The 18,798-nt window shown below is 49.2% G+C and overlaps 2 protein-coding genes across 20 annotated transcripts in view; both read right to left on the bottom strand.

Annotated features, from left to right (window-relative positions):
* AFDN (afadin, adherens junction formation factor) overlaps positions 1–18,544 on the bottom strand; it is a 110,937-nt gene extending 92,393 nt beyond the window's left edge. For 17 of the 19 annotated variants that reach the window (XM_042253722.1, XM_042253732.1, XM_042253723.1 and 14 more), the window contains exon 1: positions 18,342–18,544. In XM_042253722.1, coding sequence (XP_042109656.1) covers positions 18,342–18,446 — 105 coding nt within the window. In that variant the 5' untranslated portion in view covers positions 18,447–18,544. Of the gene's footprint in view, positions 1–18,048; positions 18,234–18,341 lie in introns of those variants that run through there. The other 2 variants (XM_042253737.2, XM_042253731.1) reach the window with 2 other exon arrangements.
* Positions 7,268–17,795, bottom strand: LOC132660220 (uncharacterized). The gene is made up of 2 exons (XM_060419327.1): positions 8,153–17,795; positions 7,268–7,563 (listed from the first exon to the last, which is right to left on the bottom strand). The coding sequence occupies exon 1, from the start codon at positions 12,011–12,013 to the stop codon at positions 11,096–11,098; it is 918 nt and encodes a 305-aa protein (XP_060275310.1). The 5' UTR covers positions 12,014–17,795; the 3' UTR covers positions 7,268–7,563; positions 8,153–11,095.
* Positions 18,545–18,798: the final 254 nt, after the last annotated feature.

Raw genomic sequence — 18,798 nt, 5'->3', positions numbered from 1 at the left:
AGCAGAGAAAAAGCTCTAAAATTTCATCTTTAAAAGTAGGCAAATTACACCGATAGTTGCACTCCACTGGTCACGCCCACAAACACCCAACTGGCAAAACAGCCAGGGTCACTGACTGTCCCCACAGCGCGGAGCGGGTTAGCAGAGGCAAGAACTCCAACACACACACAGGCAACCTTGAGCACTAACGCCTTTTACGAGGACTCCCCGAAGCCGCCACTTACCCTGTGACCGATACACCACTCTCCCACACACCACGGAGGGGGCTAAAAGGTAACTCCAGGAAACAAAACAGCCTTTTTTTCTAATGTTAATCTCATTAGAAAAGACCCTGATGCTGGGGAAGACTGAAGGCGAGAGAAAAGGGGATGACAGATGATGAGATGGTTGGATGGCATCACCGATTCAATGGACATGAGTTTGAGTGAACTCCAGGAGTTGGTGATGGACAGGGAGGCCTGGCATGCTGCTGCCCATGGGGTCGCAAAGAGTCGGACACAACTGAGCAACTGAACTGAACTGAATCATTTTTTAACCCATTATTTTCTCTACTGGGATGTTTGCAGATGTAAGCTGAAAAAAAAAACACCACACATTGTATCACTAAAACAAATCAAACAAATTAGAAGGAAGTTTTAAACAGTCAGATAACCTTAGCTGTTTGCAACTACCAATAAGGCTGATTTGTCCAAAGCGCGTGGCTTAATTCCGAACTTCTAAAGCTCGTTCTCTGGTTTCTGGAAAGGTTTTGTTTAAGTTCATTCACATGCTGTACGTGCTTAGGTCATGCAGTTGTGTCCAACTCTGTGTGACCCCGTGGACTGTAGCCCACCAGGCTCCTCTGTCCATCGGATTCTCCAGAATCCTGGAGAATACTGGAGTGGGTAGCCTTTCCCTTCTCCAGGGGATCTTCACAACCCAGGGAGTGAACCCAGGTCTCCCACATTGCAGGCAGATTCTTTACCATCTGAGCCACCAGGGAAGCTCATTCAGTTCAGTTCAGTCCAACTCTCACATCCATACATGACCACAGGAAAAACCATAGCCTTGACTAGACGGACCTTTGTTGGAAAGTAATATCTCTGCTTTTGAATATGCTATCTAGGTTGTTCATAACTTTCCTTCCAAGGAGTAAGGTCTTTTAATTTCATGGCTGCAATCACCATCTACAGTGATTTTGGAGCCCCCCAAAATAAGGTCTGGCACTGTTTCCACTGTTTCCCCATCTATTTCCCATGAAGTGATGGAACCAGATGCCATGATCTTAGTTTTCTGAATGTTGTATTACTGCTAAAATAGAAAGATATACCCCTCATATATAAGTAGTTCCACAATGAAAATCCTTAAGACACAAACCTATCTGTGTAAGTCTCCTCCTGATACTATAAATTCTGGTGGTAGAGAGTCTAATAGAATTGAGCCTGATTTAAGAAAAAAAGACAGCCCACACTCTTAAAACATAGGGCGATTACTAAACGCAAAAGAATATATGCTGTCAGCCGTAACTCAAGCTAAGACAGTAACGATTTTAAAATAGGTGCTCCCTTGATTTTTTTAGTTACTTTTCAAGTCCATAACAATGAAGAAACAAATGACTAGTAAAATACATCCACTGATGGATGTAAAATTAAAAGACCAAAATGACTAAATAGAAAAAAAAATTTAATACAGGATAAAACATCAATATGTTTTATAAACAGCATTTGCACAAGTTGAAGAGATTAAAACAAACATCCCAACAGAAAAAAAGACATGTCACAGTGAAAGTATAATGGTTGATGAATTTGTGAAAGACGCTCCTCCTCGACAGTGAACTAGGAAATGTGAAGTCTGAAACCAAGGGCTCTCTGTCAGGCTGGAAAAAGATGAATTCCCAGCAACTGTGTCAGGTGGGGGGTCACACCCACTGCAGCGGGGTGCGCCTGGAAGAGCTGCTGAGACAAGGGCCTGGCAAAGTCTATCAAGATGCTCGCTGTGTCCACCCCTCCAGTGCAAACTGCTTTTGGAAATCCATTTCTATTTTATAGAAATACAACCACAAGAGATGATTATGCAAAATGTTCACAGGAACAGTACTAAAACACTGTATTGCAGAGACAAAGTGTAAAAAGATGACTCGTACAAGGAATATTACATCGCCATTAAAAAAACAAGAGCATTTTATGTAAGTGTTATAAAAGTGTCCATAGCTTCCTTCTGAGTAAACATAGCCCAGGTACCACTCACCTAAAAAAACTTACTGTTAATTCTTCAAGAGCCACTGCCCCCAGGGGGTTCTACTCCTAAAGTCAGACACAGACATTAACACAGAAGCAGCCACTGAGGTTTCAACTAGAGACGGAGCTCCGGGACCAAGAGGGGCGCAGGCAGGCCTTACGGTCACTAAGCTCTGAGTGTGCACACTCCGTCAGGCACAGCCCTTATCCGTGTGTCTCCCTGATCTCAGGATAATGGTGCCAGGCTTAATCACAGGCCCTCCTTTATTGAAAAAATAAACAGAAGACAGAGTCCAGTGTGAAAATACAGTGCCAAGAAAGAGGGGCCAGATGGAGTCACCCGTGACACCAGGGGAGCGCAGGAGCACACAGACACCGCTACAGGAGGCGGGAGGCCAGCGAGGCCGCCTGGCTCGGCGAGGAGCACATCAGGGCTTCCCTGGGGTCTGACGGTAAAGAATCAGCCTGCAGCGCAGGAGATGCGGGCTCGATCCCTGGGTCGGGCAGATCCTCTGAAGGAGAGAACGGCTACCCGCTCCAATACTCGTACCTGGAACATTCCATGGACAGAGGAGCCTGGTGGGCTACGTTCCACGGGGTCACAAAGAGTCGGACACCACTGACCAACTAACACTTTCACATCAAGGCCGCTGCAGAAGGGCAGACCAGCAGGGCAGGACTGGACAAAGAAAGCAGGCGGTCAGGGTATTTTTTCTGTTTTTCTCAACTCTGGCCAAAGGATAACTGGAAAATTCTCTAAGAGATGGGAATACCAGACCACCTTACCTACCTCCTGAGAAATCGTATGCAGGTCAGGAAGCAACAGTTAGAACCGGACATGGAACAACAGACCAGTTCCAAACTGGGAAAGGAGTATGTCAAGGCTGTATATTGTCACCCTGGTTATTTAACTTCTATGCAGAGTACATCATGAGAAACACCAGGATAGATGAAGCACAAGCTGGAATCAAGATTGCCAAGAAAAATATCAATAACCTCAGATATGCAGATACTACCACCCTTATGGCAGAAAGCGAAGAGGAACTAAAGAGCCTCTTGATGAAACTGAAAGAGGAGAGTGAAAAACCTGGCTTAAAACTCAACATTCAGAAAACGAAGATCATGACATCCGGTCTCATCACTTCATGGCAGATAGATGGGGAAACAATGGAAACAGTAACAGACTTTAGTTTCTTGGGTTCCAAAATCACTGCAGATGGTGTCTGCAGCCATGAAATCAAAAGAAGCTTGCTCCTTGGAAGAAAAGCTATGACAAACCTAGACAGCATATTAAAAAGCAGAAACATTACTTTCCTGACAAAGTTCTGTCTAGTCAAAGCTATGGTTTTTCCAGTAGTCATGTATGGATGTGAGAGTTGGACTATAAAGAAAGCTGAGCGATGAAGAATTGCTGCTTTTGAACTGTGGTGCTGGAGAAGACTCTTGAGAGTCCCTTGGACTGCAAGGAGATCCAACCAGTCCACCCTAAAGGAAAAATTAGTCCTAAATATTTATTGGAAGGGCTGATGCTGAAGTTGAAGCTCTAATACTTTAGCCACCTGATGCAAAGAGGTGACTCATTTGAAAAGACCCTGATGCTGGGAATGATTGAAGGCAAGAGGAGAAGGGGCAACAGAGGGTGAGATGGTTGGATGGCATCACCGACTCGATGGACGTGAGTTGGAGCAAGCTCCGGGAGTTGGTGATGGACAGGGAGGCCTGGCGTGCTGCAGGCCACGGGGTCGCACTGAGTCGGGATGCGATGGAGCCACTGGACTGAACTGAAGGGCGCCGCCAGGGCTTCCCAGGGTGCCGGTGGTAAAGAGCCCCCCTACCAGTGCAGGTGGACAGGAGAGACTCCGGCTTCATCCCTGGGTGGGGAAGATTCCTTGGAGGAGGGCAAGGCAACCCAACCCAGTATTCTGCCTGGAGAGTCCCATGGACAGAGGAACCTGGCGGGCTGCAGTCCACGGGGTCGCAAAGAGTCTGACACTACTGAAGTGACTCAGCACGCATGCATGTACTCAAGGGCACCACCACCTACCTAGTAGCCAAGTGCACACCTGGGATGACCCCGAACGGCTCTCTCGTCCTCTGCTTGCCTGTGAGCTGCGGCCTTGGTTCCACAGGACGAAGGCCCTGCACCCAATCAGCCTCCTGCCGCCGGGCCGCATCCCCTTCGCCCTGTGGCCTCTGCTGCCTGGGAGGCCCGGAGAGCTCAACTGCAAAGGTCACCACCTTCTTTCACCTACAGTGTTCTTACCTTGGCTTACAAGGCCCATAAGAAACCCACCTGTTAACACGTGCAGCTCCTCAGCCAGCGGCCAGCACCTTGGCCCAAATGGGCCAGCAGGCACGCTGGTTCAGTTCAGTTCAGTCGCTCAGTCGTGTCCAACTCTCTGTGACCCCACAGACTGCAGCACGCCGGCCTCCCTGTCCGTCACCAACTCCCGCAGTTTACCCAAACTCACCTCCACCGAGTCGGTGATGCCATCCAACCATCTCATGCTCTATCGTCCCCTTCTCCTCCCACCCCCAATCTTTCCCAGCATCAGAGTCTTTTCAAATGAGTCAGCCGCCCGCTTACACATCTAAACACAGACACACACGATTTTCAGTCACTAGGCCATGCTGCAAAGACAGAAAAACCCAAGAGCTCAGGCGCGCCACTCCTAAGTCCCGCTGCTCTCAGACGCCACACCTCTCTACTCCAGGCTTCCGCACCAGCCCCGCCTGGGACACGGCTTCATGGGAGAGGGACGAGCAGAAACAGAAGGTGGATTTGGGGCTTAGAGCTGCTGCTCAGGGGGGCCGCTCACCGGCCAGAGCAAGGCACGCGGTCAGGCCTGGTGCAAGAAGGCAAGCTCCCAGGACCCGGGTTCAGGGAGGTGCAGAGAGAGCTGAGGAATGGCGTGCCTACGTGCGCACAGACCCACAGACAGACTGAACAGGTTCTTCCTAAGTCAGCTTTCCACCTTTTCTACAAATACCTCAGGATTCAGAGCAAACATTTCCTGAAATGCACTGTGGGAAGCTGTGCCTATGCCCCAGGAAAGGCTAGGCTCAGGCGCTTCCCGGCCCCACACGGCACGGGGCGAACCCCCCACAGGCTGCGCCCCTGGAGGCATCTCCCGGCTCACCCCAGCCCCACGGGCATCAGCTGAGCACATATTTGCTGAGTGAGTCATGCTCTTGGCCAGGAACGCCCTCCGCAGAACCACAGAGAAGGTTCCCTGGCGTCCGAAGATTCGCGTCAATGGCTGCAAAGGGCGCCTGCTCCTCAGGACCCAGACGGGGCGCGCGCCGCACTCCAGACACAGTTCCCAGCGCTCCTGCACACTCAGCCGGGAGCTGCTGCGGAAAGCACAGGGCTCCACCGAGCTCTGAGCGCCCCGCACTCGCGGGGACCAGCCCGTGGAGGTGAGTGCCAAGGGCTCTGCAGCTGGAGGCTGAGGGCCCCTGACACCGGGCAGCCCCTCACCTCCACCCCGGACGGCACAGCAGGCCACCTGCGGAAGGCCCAGGCCCTGCACACAGTGCCGAAAGCACAGCAGGCGCTTGGAAAACCACTCTGAATGAATGAACACTGCCCCGGCCCAATGACAGGCCCAAGAGAGGGCCTAAATGCCATCATTTTAAAAGCACTGAGCCACTGGAAAGAGAAATAAACACAGATATGCCACAGAGGCAATCTCTCACAACACTCGGGCCCTGAGGTGAGTGCATAACCGTTTCTGTTCATAGAAGCAAACAGCAAGTATCGCTCTACTTAATGTAAAATCTGCACGGTTTCTCAAGAATCAAGGTGTTGGTACCAATCACGTGCTTTTGTAACTACACACACTAAATATAAAATCTCTAAAAATGTCATTAGACTAACACGTGGGACATTCCTGAGCATCGGAAACTTGCTTAGAAGCTGTGCCAACCACAAACATGGAGCATTCGAAAAACACTACTAACCGTAACGTTAAGTTACAGTTTGCACTGGAATATGAACCACGAGACTCTAGAGGCAAACGCAGCCTCAAAGTGGCAGAAACACAGACAGCAGGGTGGGTGCCAACCTGAAGTTCCCTGCGTCTAGCCGTCCCACGAGACCAGCCCTGGGAGCACGCCGAGGCCGCTGGCCTTGCAGACCCGGGTGGTGGGCGTGCAGCTGCCCAGGTCAAGTGTTCAGTCCCTGACTCGTACAAGAAAAGCACACTCAGCTCCCAGCGAGGAAGCTCCTCCACACTCTACCGTCTCCTTCAAGAGGAGGAAACAGGCTCCTGAGCAGAGGAGGAAGACAGTGATTCGGGAGGCCCCCTGAAACGGCCATTTGGTCTGAAATCCTCCATTCCAGGTTGGGAAGGGCAACTATTTACTCGAGAGATGTTAGTTAGAATCGTCAGCAACAGCCAGGGAACAGCTCCAGAGGGCTCTGCTGAAACCGCAGTGTCACCTGGGGGAAACTGCTAGTTAATATGTGACCAGCACCCCAGGAAGGCAGAGTCAGCGGGGCAAACAGGTTTCACCTGTCACTCCATTTCAGGCTCAGACCAGGGAAGGGCCGGGGCCACACCCGGCCCCAGGGGCGGGAGGCCCTTCAGGAGGCAAGGGGCCAGGTGAGCAGACACTGGATCCCGGCCACAGGGTCTCCACTCGGCAGGACCCCAGCCTCGGGGAGCGCAGGCCACCTGGGGGACATGAGCCTGCTCCATCTTGGACACGCTTCACACTCCAGAGGCTGGTGACCGTGCAAGACACGCGCTGTCCACGTCTGCAGACAGCGAGAAAAGACGGCGGCCACTCCACGCTGACCACACAGCACACTCACCCGTCTAAAGATAAGGCACAGCAAGGCCTTCCAACCTACACACGCACGCTTACATCCAGGTTGGTGCAAAAGCTAGCTGCGGAGTGGCGCTGGCTGGAAGACACTCTTAGACGTGGTCGCCACACGTCATCTCAGGGCACATCTCTTGCTTCACGTTCTTTTTGCCAACGACTTATTACCTGCTGTTTCTTTTATGTTTATTTTAGACTACAGAAATGATGTTAGATAAAAATCAAATTCAAGCGATTTTTTTATTTGAGTTCAAAATGGGTCGTAAAGCAACAGAGACGACTCGCAGCATCAGCACTTTAGGGCAGGAACTGCTAACGAGCACGCAGCGCAGTGGGGTTCAAAAGCTCCGCAAAGGCGGCAAGCGCCTTGAAGATGAGGGGCAGAGCGGCCGGCCACCGGGAGCTGACAACGGGTAACTGACGACAGCCAGCGAGGTTGACCCTCTTACAGCTACGTGGGAAGTCGCTGGAGGACTCAGTGTTGACCACTCTACTGTCATGCAGCATTTCAGGCAACCTGGAAAAGTGAAAAAGCTTGACAAGTGGGTGCTCGGGAGCCGACCAGAAAAACCTGTCATTTATTTATTTTTTATTTATTTTAATTGGAGGCTAATTACTTTACAATATTGTGGTGGTTTTGGCCATACGTTCCCATGAATCAGCCACGGGTGTACATGTGTCCCCATCCTGACCCCCCTCCCACCTCCCTCCCCATCCCATCCCCTCTGGGTTATCCCAGCACACCAGCCCTGAGCACCCTGTCTCATGCATCGAACCTGGACTGGAGATCGGTTTCACATACGGTAATATACATGTTTCAATGCTATTCTGTCAAATCATCCCACCCTCGCCTTCTCCCACAGAGTCCAAAAGACTGCTCTACACATCTGTGTCTCTTTTGCTGTCTCGCATACAGGGTTATCGTTACCATCGTTCTAAATTCCATATATATGTGTTAGTATACTGTATTGATGTTTTTCTTTCTGGCTTACTTCACTCTGTATAATAGGCTCCAGTTTCATCCATCTCATTAGAACTGATTCAAATGTATTCTTTTTAACGGCTGAGTAATACTCCATTGTGTATGTGTACCACAGCTTTCTTACCCATTCGTCTGCTGATGGACATCTAGGTTGCTTCCATGTCCTGGCTGTTATAAACAGTGCTGTGAAGAACACTGGGGTACACGTGTCTCTTTCAATTCTGAAAACCTGTCATTTTAAAGTGCTGTCTTCTCTTATTCTGTGCAACAACAATGAACTGATTCTCGACTGCACTGTGACATGTGACCAACAGTGGATTTTATAAAACCGGCAATGACCAGCTCAGCGGCTGGACTGAAAAGAAGCTCCAAAGCACTTCCCAAAGCCAAACTTGTACCGAAAGAGTCGTGGTCACTGTCTGGGGGTCTGCTGCCGGTCTGATCCACTACAGCTTTCTGAATGCCGGCAAAACCACTACATCTGCGGAGTAGGCTCAGCCAATCAATGAGGTGCAGCAGAACCTGCCGACGCCCGCAGGCAGCACTGGCCGACAGAGGGCCCAGCTCTCCTCCGCACGCGGCAGTGCTCGACCACGTCGCACAACCAACACTTCAAAAGGCGAGCAAATCGGGCTACCAGGTTTTCCCCATCGCCATATTCATCTGACGTCTCACCAACCGACTGTCACCTCTTCAAGCATCTCAACAAAGTTTTGCAGGGAAAATGCTTCCACAACCAGCAGGAGGCAGAAAATCCTTTCCAAGAGTTCCTCAAATCCCACAGCATGGATTTTTATGCTACTGGAATAAACAAACTTATTTCTCACTGGCAAAAATGTGTTGGTTGTAATGGTTCCTATTTTGGTTAATAAAGATGCATTTGAGCCTAGTTATAGTCATTTAAAATTCAGTCCAAAATCGCAATTACTTTTGTACCTAATAGAAGATACATATACACATACACGTAACGCTTCATTGTATCATGCCTCTGGTTATTCCTTAAAATTATGCTCTACGTTGTTCTACTTATAAAGTATTTTCCTATAAAACCTGCAGGCACTGTTTTTGTTGCAGTGATCCTACACCTTCAGAGTCCGCAGTGCTGAGTTACAGGAACGCTCTGTCCTAGAACCATGCGACCTGGGCAGATCACTGCCCCCAGCTTACCAGCCGTCCGCCCACCAACAGGACTGCTCTGAAAACTAAGGGAGATAATACAGAAAACACACTCACACTAATGTCAAGTGCACAGACTCTACACACCCACAGAATGTTAACTATCACAGCTATCAGCAGAATAACCTACAAAGCTTTTAAAAACTGGATTCCTGACAAAAACTGTAAGCTTAATAACATGATCGATAACAAACGACCTAGTACTGGGTTAAAAATGCAAGTGATTAATAACTAAGTATGTATACTTCAAACATTCTCCAAATATTCAAAAGAAACATACAATCCTCATAATACAAAGAGAGCAAATGCCTTAACTCCTTCATGTCTAACTACATTTTCAAGAATATACTTCAAAAATAAACCATAAAACAACATCACCAGTTTTCTCAGTGCTTTTCCAGATTTACTGGCCTTAATTTTACTGTTCTTGACATTTCAAAAATAACAATTCAATGAAGGTTATAAAAAATTATTTTTAAAAACTGAAATCAACAAGTTTGGCATAAAAACACATGAATTATTCTATGAAGTATACAAGGCCACCTTTGCCAAAACAGAATTAAAAACATATTTCAAAGTACTTGAGGTCCTCAACATGAACCATGGTGAAGACACTGTCCTCGGTGCTCTGGGCAGGACCCTCCTGAGTAAGACAAGCCCAGCTCATCCACAAAGGAGCCGTTCACAGATTCACTTATTCAGCAACTCAGGTTTCGGATCTGTATTGTATTACCCTGGCAAATTAAAACAACATGTCTATTAATAAATATGTCTCATTATGTGGTTAAAAACAGTGCTCCATCAAAACGATTTAGTAATACTACCTATAAAAAGAAAGTGGCCACCAAAGCTTCAAATGAACTTACGCCTCACCCATGGAAGAACAGCACAACGTATCCGCTGCAAAATGTTGCCACTGAGTAGATAAATCAATCTTAAGTGTCGGTAATCTTTAACATAAATTCAATATCCTCATAGTTTGTTTTTGCCATATGCATTTTTAAAAGTAGTATGCTCACATACTATTTATAAGTATTAAAATCCCATGTTGTGCACCGCGGATCTTAGACTATAAACACTAATCTGTGCAGTCTGTCTCTCTCCAGAGAGAGAGTAACGTTAAGGGGAACACAACCAACACAGCAGGAGAGAGCCCTCTCAAGTCAGCCGCTGCCGTCGTGCAGAGCTCAAGCTCGGGAGGGGAGGCCTGGGAGCACAGACAAGTGCCAGAGACGGGGCTCACATGAGCAACGCAGCTACCAACCAGGCTGCCTGGAATGTCAGACTCCAACGCTCAGAACTAGACACTGACCAGGAGGAAGGGGGCCACACCACAGCCTGGGTGAATCAGAGCCAGGAAACTTCAGTCACCCTTCAGCTAGGTTGTAGCCAGTATCTCTGAACAGCAAAAATGTACATGCGTGCATCTTACAAATTTAAATTTTGTATTTTTCCAGTAGTCATGTATGGATATGAGAGTTGGACCATGAAGAAGGCTGACCTCGAAGAACTGATGCTTTTGAACTGTGATGTTGGAGAAGACTCTTGAGAGTCCCTTGGACTGCAAGGAGATCCAACCAGTCCATTCTGAAGGAGATCAGTCCGGAATATTCATTGGAAGGACTGATGCTGAAGCTGAAACTCCAATAATTTGGCCACCTGATACAAGGAATTAACTCACTGGAAAAGACCCCGATGCTGGGAAAGATTGAAGGCAGGAGGAGAAGGGGACGGCAGAGGATGAGATGGTTGGATGGCATCACCGCCTCGATGGAGGAGAGTTTGAATAGGCTTTGCGAGATGGTGAAGGGCAGGGAAGCCTGGTGTGCTGCGGTCCATGGGGTCGCACAGAGTCAGACACGACTGAACAACAACAAATGAAAATAGGTATTTACAAATAAAAATGAGTAAACATATGCAAGATAAATGAATATATGTTAAAACCTATCTTTCTATCATAAGCAGAATTATGTTCGACTTTAAATGATATGTATCTGTATAGCCCTAGTTGGAAAAAACCATTAATAAAGACTCTAATATCTGCCTTAGAATGTTTCAAAAATGAGCTGAACCCAAAACTCTTAGCAGCAATCCCCAAGCGTTCCAGGCAGCAGCTCACACTCAGGCAGGCGGCCTGGCCCCTCTCAGGTCCGCGGTGAGGTCCGCCGCTCCCCGGGCCGCGGGCGCTGGAGCCGCGCAGGGGCGGCGGGCGGCCCGCGCTCACCGACCAGCGGGGCGCGCGTCCCCGCGGCAGGCACGCCTGAAGAGGGCCGTCCCGCTCAAGGCTGCCTCGGATGGAAGAGGAGGGACGGCCAGTCTTAGCAGCCGTGGACGCAAGCACCTCGGCGCGGCACCCTACTCGCTGAAATACGAAGCGCGCAAGCAGGCCTCGGGCGGCTCGGCGGAGTCCAGCGAACGTCGCGGACAGCCCGCGGGCAGCGGACCCAACAGCCAGGCTTCGCACGGAGGAGCGCGTCCAGCTCGGAGAGCTGCGGGCGCACCGCGAGCAGGCGAGCGAGCCCCGTCCTGCAAGGGCCGCCAGCGACCCGCACCCCTGAGCTCCGACAGGGACTCCGTGGTCCGAAACCGCGCCTCCACCGCCGCGCTCGGTGGTGCGGGTTTGGTCGGCCCAAAACCACACGTGGGTACAAGACCCATTCAAAGCGCAAAAGAGACAAATGGATGTTAACCGAACAACAGGAAAAAGGCTCAAACAATCTTCCAGAGGAGAGTTAGTAGCAGAAACGGAAACACTTAGGCTCAAACCGGAAATCTTCATAAAACTGACTCTTACTTCTATTATCCACATCTCTCAGGAATAATCACCCCAATGATGACCCCAAGTACTTGCCAACACAAAAATACATTACAGTGAAAAACGTAAGATAACCTAAGAACTCATTAAGAAGCTCATGTATAATAATGGGGCACTATAAACTTACATGACTTCCCTGGCGGCGCAGACGGTAAAGCGTCTGTCTACGATGTGGGAGACCCAGGTTCCATCCCTGGGTTGGGAAGATCCCTTGGAGAAGGAAATGGCAACCCACTCCAGTACTCTTGCCTGGAAAATCCCATGAACAGAGGAGCCTGGTAGGCTACAGTCCATGGGGTCGCAAAGAGTCGGACACGATATAAAATCAGGGTAGATTTTATAAGCTTTTTTCTGTAAATCTGGAACACTCAGAAATTTATTCAGAAAATAATATCAACACCTACCTAAAGATAATGTCTCTGCAAGACACCTTCCCAAGGTCCAGAGCTAAGTATGTATACGGAGAGAGGCACGTGCTTTTAAGAACACAGTGGTTTTTAAACATTTGATTGTGCTGTTGCTCCCAGGCGGTTTTCTCTACCAACCCTGTAGAACTGGGCCAGACTCAAAGCAAAAGGGGGAAACTGGCAACCTGCAGCCTCCACACCGAAAGCCGATAATAGCAGCACAGAAAGAAATTACGAGTTAGACACTGTGCCGGCCCTCCTGCAAGACTCAGGAAATAAAAAGAATAGTAAGTCACCGTGGAAAGTACCACTATTAGCCGACAAGGGAACAGAGAAAGTATGTTCTTTAAAGGAACAAATGGCTTAAACTAGTGGAGAGCGGGAGCCTGACTTTCCTTTAACAGAACACGTGTGAAATGGAGCAACAGAGAACTATTAAGCCGTGACTGAGAATACGGCAAACCCACCAGGCAACAGTGAGCATGAGCAGGGTGTCGTGGGCCAGCCCCTCCACGCAGCTCTCGGGGTGGGGTGGGCTGGGCTGGGCTGGGCTGGGGGGCTGCAGGGAGCCAGGGGAGACCCGAGCCCCTCTGGAAGCCCGGGTCAGGCTGTTTGCACCATCGTCGGGGTGCAGACAGGCTCAAGGGTGACGCGTCCTCCCCCAGTGTGTGGGGCTGCGGGCACACTTAGCCTCTAACTCACAACCGCAGGTCCCGCGCATTCCCACCACTGTCCTAGGCGTCAGCACAGCAACTGAGTGCACCTCAGGCAAAGCCAGCCAGGAAACTAAGAGCGACAGAAAAACTGAGCGGAAACCGGCAGGCTCTACCTGACCTGAGAATCATTTTCACTGAAGAGGTCAGCTCAGTTTTACGTTACACAAGTACTGTTCATGTCTATTTTACGTATGGTAGAGGAAAGCAAGCTTCCACCAAAATAACTGCTATATTATCCATTAGTGTTTTCTGATATTACACTCAAGTTCAAGTCTGGCAAAACTGTTTATAAACAAATCATGCCACCAGAATAATAACCAACCACTAATAATAATGCTTCATATACTACAATTACTCAATTAAATCCCTATTGACATAACCCTAAACCTTTTTCTCTTAAACATCCAGCCAACTTGGTATCATATCCTGGTTTTCAGTGAATCAAATTTTTTCACGAATATGAAAGAACCACTTCTGCTATTCAACTACTGCAGTTGTTCGGCTGTTAAATGGTGTCTCTTTGCAACTCCATGGACTGCAGCACGCCAGGCTTCCCTGTGCTTCACCATCTCCCAGAATTTGCTTAAACTCATGGCCACTGAGCTGGTGAAGCCATCCAGCCATCTCCTCCTCTGTCACCCCCTCCTTCTCCTGCCCTCAATGTTTCCCAGCATCAGGGTCTTTTCCAGTGAATCGGCTCGTCGCACGAGGTGGCCAAAGTATTGGACCTCTGTATTCTACTATTAACCACAATCAAAATCTGACAATTCTAGAAAGGCCTGTGTTTACAACATTTGCATTCCATTCAGCCCATAAACCGCATACAACAACATCACTGCTTCGTTGGCAGGAACACAGCAAAGCGAAGCTGGTTGAGATGCAGCTTCCAGTCAAGGTGAGGAGACAATGGTGCCCTGACCTCACACCCACAAGCACAAACCACAACCAATTACTAGAGAAGAAAAAAGATTTAAAGGCATAGAGATGCCTATAAATACTAAAGACACAGCACTGGCAACTGCCTATCTCATTACACACTAGTCACCAGATCTTCTGAAGTACCAAGGTTTAATAATACAACTGCTGTTTCCAAAACAGTCTCAAATATAGTTACGTTGTATGATAAAGCATAGTTACAACCTAAGCATTAGTCCAAAGTATAGATTAAACTCTAAACTCCGTGCTTATTTGCTCAGTCATGTCCGTCTCTTAGCAACCCCATGGACTGTAGCCCGCCAGGTTCCTCTGTCCATGGGATTCTCCAGGAAAGAATACTGAAGTGGGTTGCCATGCCCTCCTCCAGAGGATCTTCCTGACCCAGGGATCAAACCCAGGTCTCCCACATTGCAGGTGGATTCTTTACCATCTGAGCCATCAGGGAAGCCCAGTTTAAGCTCCAAATTATGCAATTACTACGACCTCATCTGAAGACTTCCTACTCCACCTCTGCTGACAAACTATGAGTTATTTTTTACACGCACCTCTGGGTAGTCTGGGTAATATGAAGCACCACATTACTTCTCAAGCCTAATCAGAGTATTAAAGTATAACATATTCACCTTCAATAAAGAATAGAGGGGTGTCCACAAAAATTCTAGGTTAACCTTTTTCCCATCGATGCCAAAAAAAGGCAATGAATTCAATAAGTAATACACAAAACAAATCTCTCACAAAAGTGAAGTGGTCAACTAACTACGGAGCACCGGTTTTGCATTCAGGTGTAAAGTTTATGCAAAAGAATAAGACATGAAACAACAAATATTTAACAGTCTAACAGACAATTTCACTAAGTTTTTTAAAAGCTCACATCCTTGTGGAGTCAAGAATAAAGGTCCACAAAGAGGAAGCCATATTCAGCATTCTTTTCGCAAAGTATTTACTGAGCACGCACCATGTGACAGACATGAAATAGACATTTCAAACAATAAAAGGCTCAGCTCTCGCCTTCATGCAATCAGAGAATGATTCAGACAAAACCAGTGGCTGTGATGACAAAATCAGTTCAACCCCCAAAACAACATGCAGACTTTAGGGTAACCAGAGAAGCCCTCTTCCGAGGAAGAACAGCGATGAGCAACAAGAACTCTGCTGAGATAAATAATCAGAAACCCCTAAAAGAGAAGTCTTAACACTAAAAGTAAGATAAGGACAGGGGGACTAAGAAGCTCTTATAAGCGTTATCCTGCACTATAGCTTTCCATGGCAATCAAGATATTGACGCAGCTTAGTATCAACTCCCTGGTGATAAAGCACTGACTCTAAGTTTAGATCACCAACTTTCATTCTAAATATAATCGGGGATGAAAAACACAATGATAAAATATAATCTGTTTCTTCTTTGGAAGCCCTTCTGCAGACAAAGGTGAATATGAAGCGAACTTAACAAAGCAGAAGTTAAAACATACTCTAATTTTCTTTAAAAGTGAGAGTAATCCAAAAAGCCAAGCTTATCGTCTCCCTAAACACAAACACCCCAGATCAGCAGTTAGCAATGCTGCCTGAAACCACCAATCACAGATGGTCAATAGTTATGTAATTTGGTAACAGAGGCTTCCCTGGTGGCTCAGACCGTAAAGCGTCTGCCTGCAATGCGGGAGACCGGGGTTTGATCCCTGGGTTGGGAAGATCCTCTGGAGAAGGAAATGGCAGCCCACTCCAGTACTCTTGCCTGGTAAATCCCATGGCGGGAGGAGCCTGGTAGGCTACAGTCCATGGGTTCACAGAGTCAGACACGACTGAGCGACTTCACTTCACTCACTGATCACTGTAACCCCTCCAAAAAAGCTGTCAGAAGAAAACAAACCAACAACTACACTCTCGTATATGTACATAAAAAAGATTCTCCAAATATATAAATACATGCCTTACATCTTATTTTTACAAATCAAATTCTGAAGTAAAGTTGCTTTATTGACCATAATTAAGGCCAGTATTATGTTACATTCTTACAAGGAAAATTATTTGTGATGGACAGAGTGAAAATTCATCATTTCCCAGATATTAAAAAAAGTTCAGACAAAAAAGTTTAGATAAAGCAACTCGAATCTACTGGCTTTAAAATACTGATTTAGGGAATTATTAACTTTAGCTTACCTTCATGATAATGAAAAATACATGCTAAATGTGAAGCTTAAACTTCCAAAGACCAGAATAAACACAGACATAACAGCAGGCAAAGGTTCTCCAGAAAATAAAAAATGAAAGTGTAAACGGGGCACCAGATATAGTGTAAGAGCTAAGAAAACAACACGGATATTTTGAAAAGAAAATTTATTTCATCAAGAAACACTTTCTAATATAATCCTGGAGGATCTTTTCTAGAAATGTTCAGGTGTCAGTGGGGAGGTTGTTGTTTAGTTGCTAAGTCATGCCTGACACTTTCCCAACCCCGTGGACTGTAGCCCACCAGGCTCCTCTTTACATGGGATCGATTCTCCAGGCAAGAACACTGGAGTGGGTTGCCATTTCTAAATGAAATATATAATCATTTGCCTGAAATGTCCTTCAAGTTTTGCTTTGCTTCAACATCTGCATAGCAACTTTTCACCCACAGAATAACCAGAAAAAACATATTTCTCTGAATGACAGGCCAGTTTTACTTAAAAACTACTCAGATAGTGTATCTCAGAAAGGACAGAAGTCTCAACCGAGTGCTTAAAAACAGAATTTAATAAAATCAACTGTGTTTCTGATTCAGGATTTTTAAAAATGCCAATGCATTCAGAATCCCAAAGAGTAAACTGAATTATCTACCACTAAGCTGAAAAAAAGATTCCTTTTCTCAACCAGACTTGGGAAATTTCTGAAAAAACAAATTATAAATAGGTCCATTCAAACAGAAAAACAAAATAACTATGTACCAAAATATTTTACATCTGAATTTTTTAAACCAGAAAAAAGAAAAATGAAGTCATTATTCTGAAAGACAACATAATCCTGAAGGCTAAATGACTGCACGTCACTTTTCAAAGACCTGCTAATAAACCTATGAAGGAGCACAGCTACGCATTATTAATTTGTTTACTAGCACCTAACTCGTAAAATCATTAGAGATGAGTTAGGAACCAGGAGTGACTTATCCTAAGTGTTCAAATTGGCACCCTGAACCTAATAATTCATATTGGCATTCAACAACGTATTAAGACGAATGGCTCTGCCAGTGCAGACGGAAGAAATGGACCTTTCCCCCCATCATGGGCAAAATCAAGACGCTGGGACGCTAAAAGTCAAGTTTGCTCAAAACTATAAACTGGGGTGTAATGATAAGGGATTCAATTTCATGGCAATGTTCAAATTCGTCCAACAGGATTGGGGCCCTAAAGACGGCATTTCAGTAAACAGTATTAACTTGTAATTACCTACTGGGACAAATCAGAAATAGATGCTGGTAAAATCATTCCCTAAGAGAACACGAGTCCCGGGTAAGGTGTCTCTCTCGCGGCTGGAGGATGGGCTCTCAGGGTCCCTTCCCGAGCCCTCCCCTCCAAGGCCCTCCCACACCTCTCCCAGACCAACGCACGGGGAGGAGACCTATTTAAAAACAGAAAATTGTTGGGAATTCTTTCAGCCGCTCTGCCACAAACAACTACCATTGTCCCAGGCCGAAGGCAAGCGAGATTTCCTCCTTTCCCAGGCGCACACCCAGGGCGGGCTACCCCCAGCCAGGCCCGGAGCCACCGTGCGCGCCCCGCCCTGCGCCCCCCGCCCCTCCCCAAGGCCCCCTCCCGACCCGATCGCCCCGACCCCCGCCCCTCCCCCTCTCGACCCCCGCCCCTCCCCCTCTCGACCCCCTCCCCCTCCGGACCCTCGCCCGCCCCCCGCCCCTCCCCCGCCCAGCCCCCTCCCCTCCCCCCGGGCCCGCGGCCGCGCGCACGGCCGGCGCGGGGAGGGGCGCCCGCCCGTCCACCTGAGCGCCGGCAGCGAATGGCAGGGACCGCCTCTCCGCGGAGTTCAATTCCGGGCCGCGTTATCAGCGGGGCCGCACGGTCGGAACAACTTCCCCGACATTGGCTGTGCGCGCCCGGCGCCGAGCCCCGCGGCCGGCCACACGCCCGCGCGCCCCGGGGACAAAGGTCCTCCGGGCGGGGGCCCCGCCAGCCGCGCCCCCGCCGCGCCCCGCGCCCCCGCCCCGCGCCCCCCGGCCCGGGCGCCCCCGCCCCGCGCAGGTGAGCGCGCCCCGCCCGCGCCCGCGGCCCGCACCTCGGTGGGCTGGCTGATCTCGAACAGGTCCAGCCGGTTGGCGTTCCAGTGCTGGATGATGTCGGCCAGCTTCCGCCGCTCCTCGTCGCGGCCGCCCGCCGACATCCTCCGGCCGCGGGGTCGGCTCGGCCGAGGGGCCGCGCGCCGGGGTCGGCGGGCCCGGCTCGCCGCCTGTCCGCCTCGGTCCCGCCGGCCGGCGCCCCGCGCTCCCGGCTCCGCGCGCCCCGCGCCCCGCCGCGCGCCCCGGCCCGGCCGCCTCGGCTCTCGGCTCCGCCGGCTGCTCGGCCGCGTCCGCCGGCCCCGCGCCCGCCGCCGGCCGGTGTGAGTGCGCCCCGAGCGCCCGCCCCGCGCCGCCCCGCCCGCCGTGCGCGCCCCCGCCCGCGCCGCCCCGCCCGCCCGCGCCGCCGGCCTCCGCGAGGTGCTGCTGCTGCGCGCGCGCCGGGCGGGGCTGGGCCCC

Source organism: Ovis aries, chromosome 8, assembly GCF_016772045.2.
Source record: "Ovis aries strain OAR_USU_Benz2616 breed Rambouillet chromosome 8, ARS-UI_Ramb_v3.0, whole genome shotgun sequence".
Classification (NCBI taxonomy): Eukaryota; Metazoa; Chordata; class Mammalia; order Artiodactyla; family Bovidae; genus Ovis; species Ovis aries.
The sequence above is the reverse complement of the archived record's forward strand: the minus strand, read 5'-3'. Positions and strand labels throughout refer to the sequence as shown.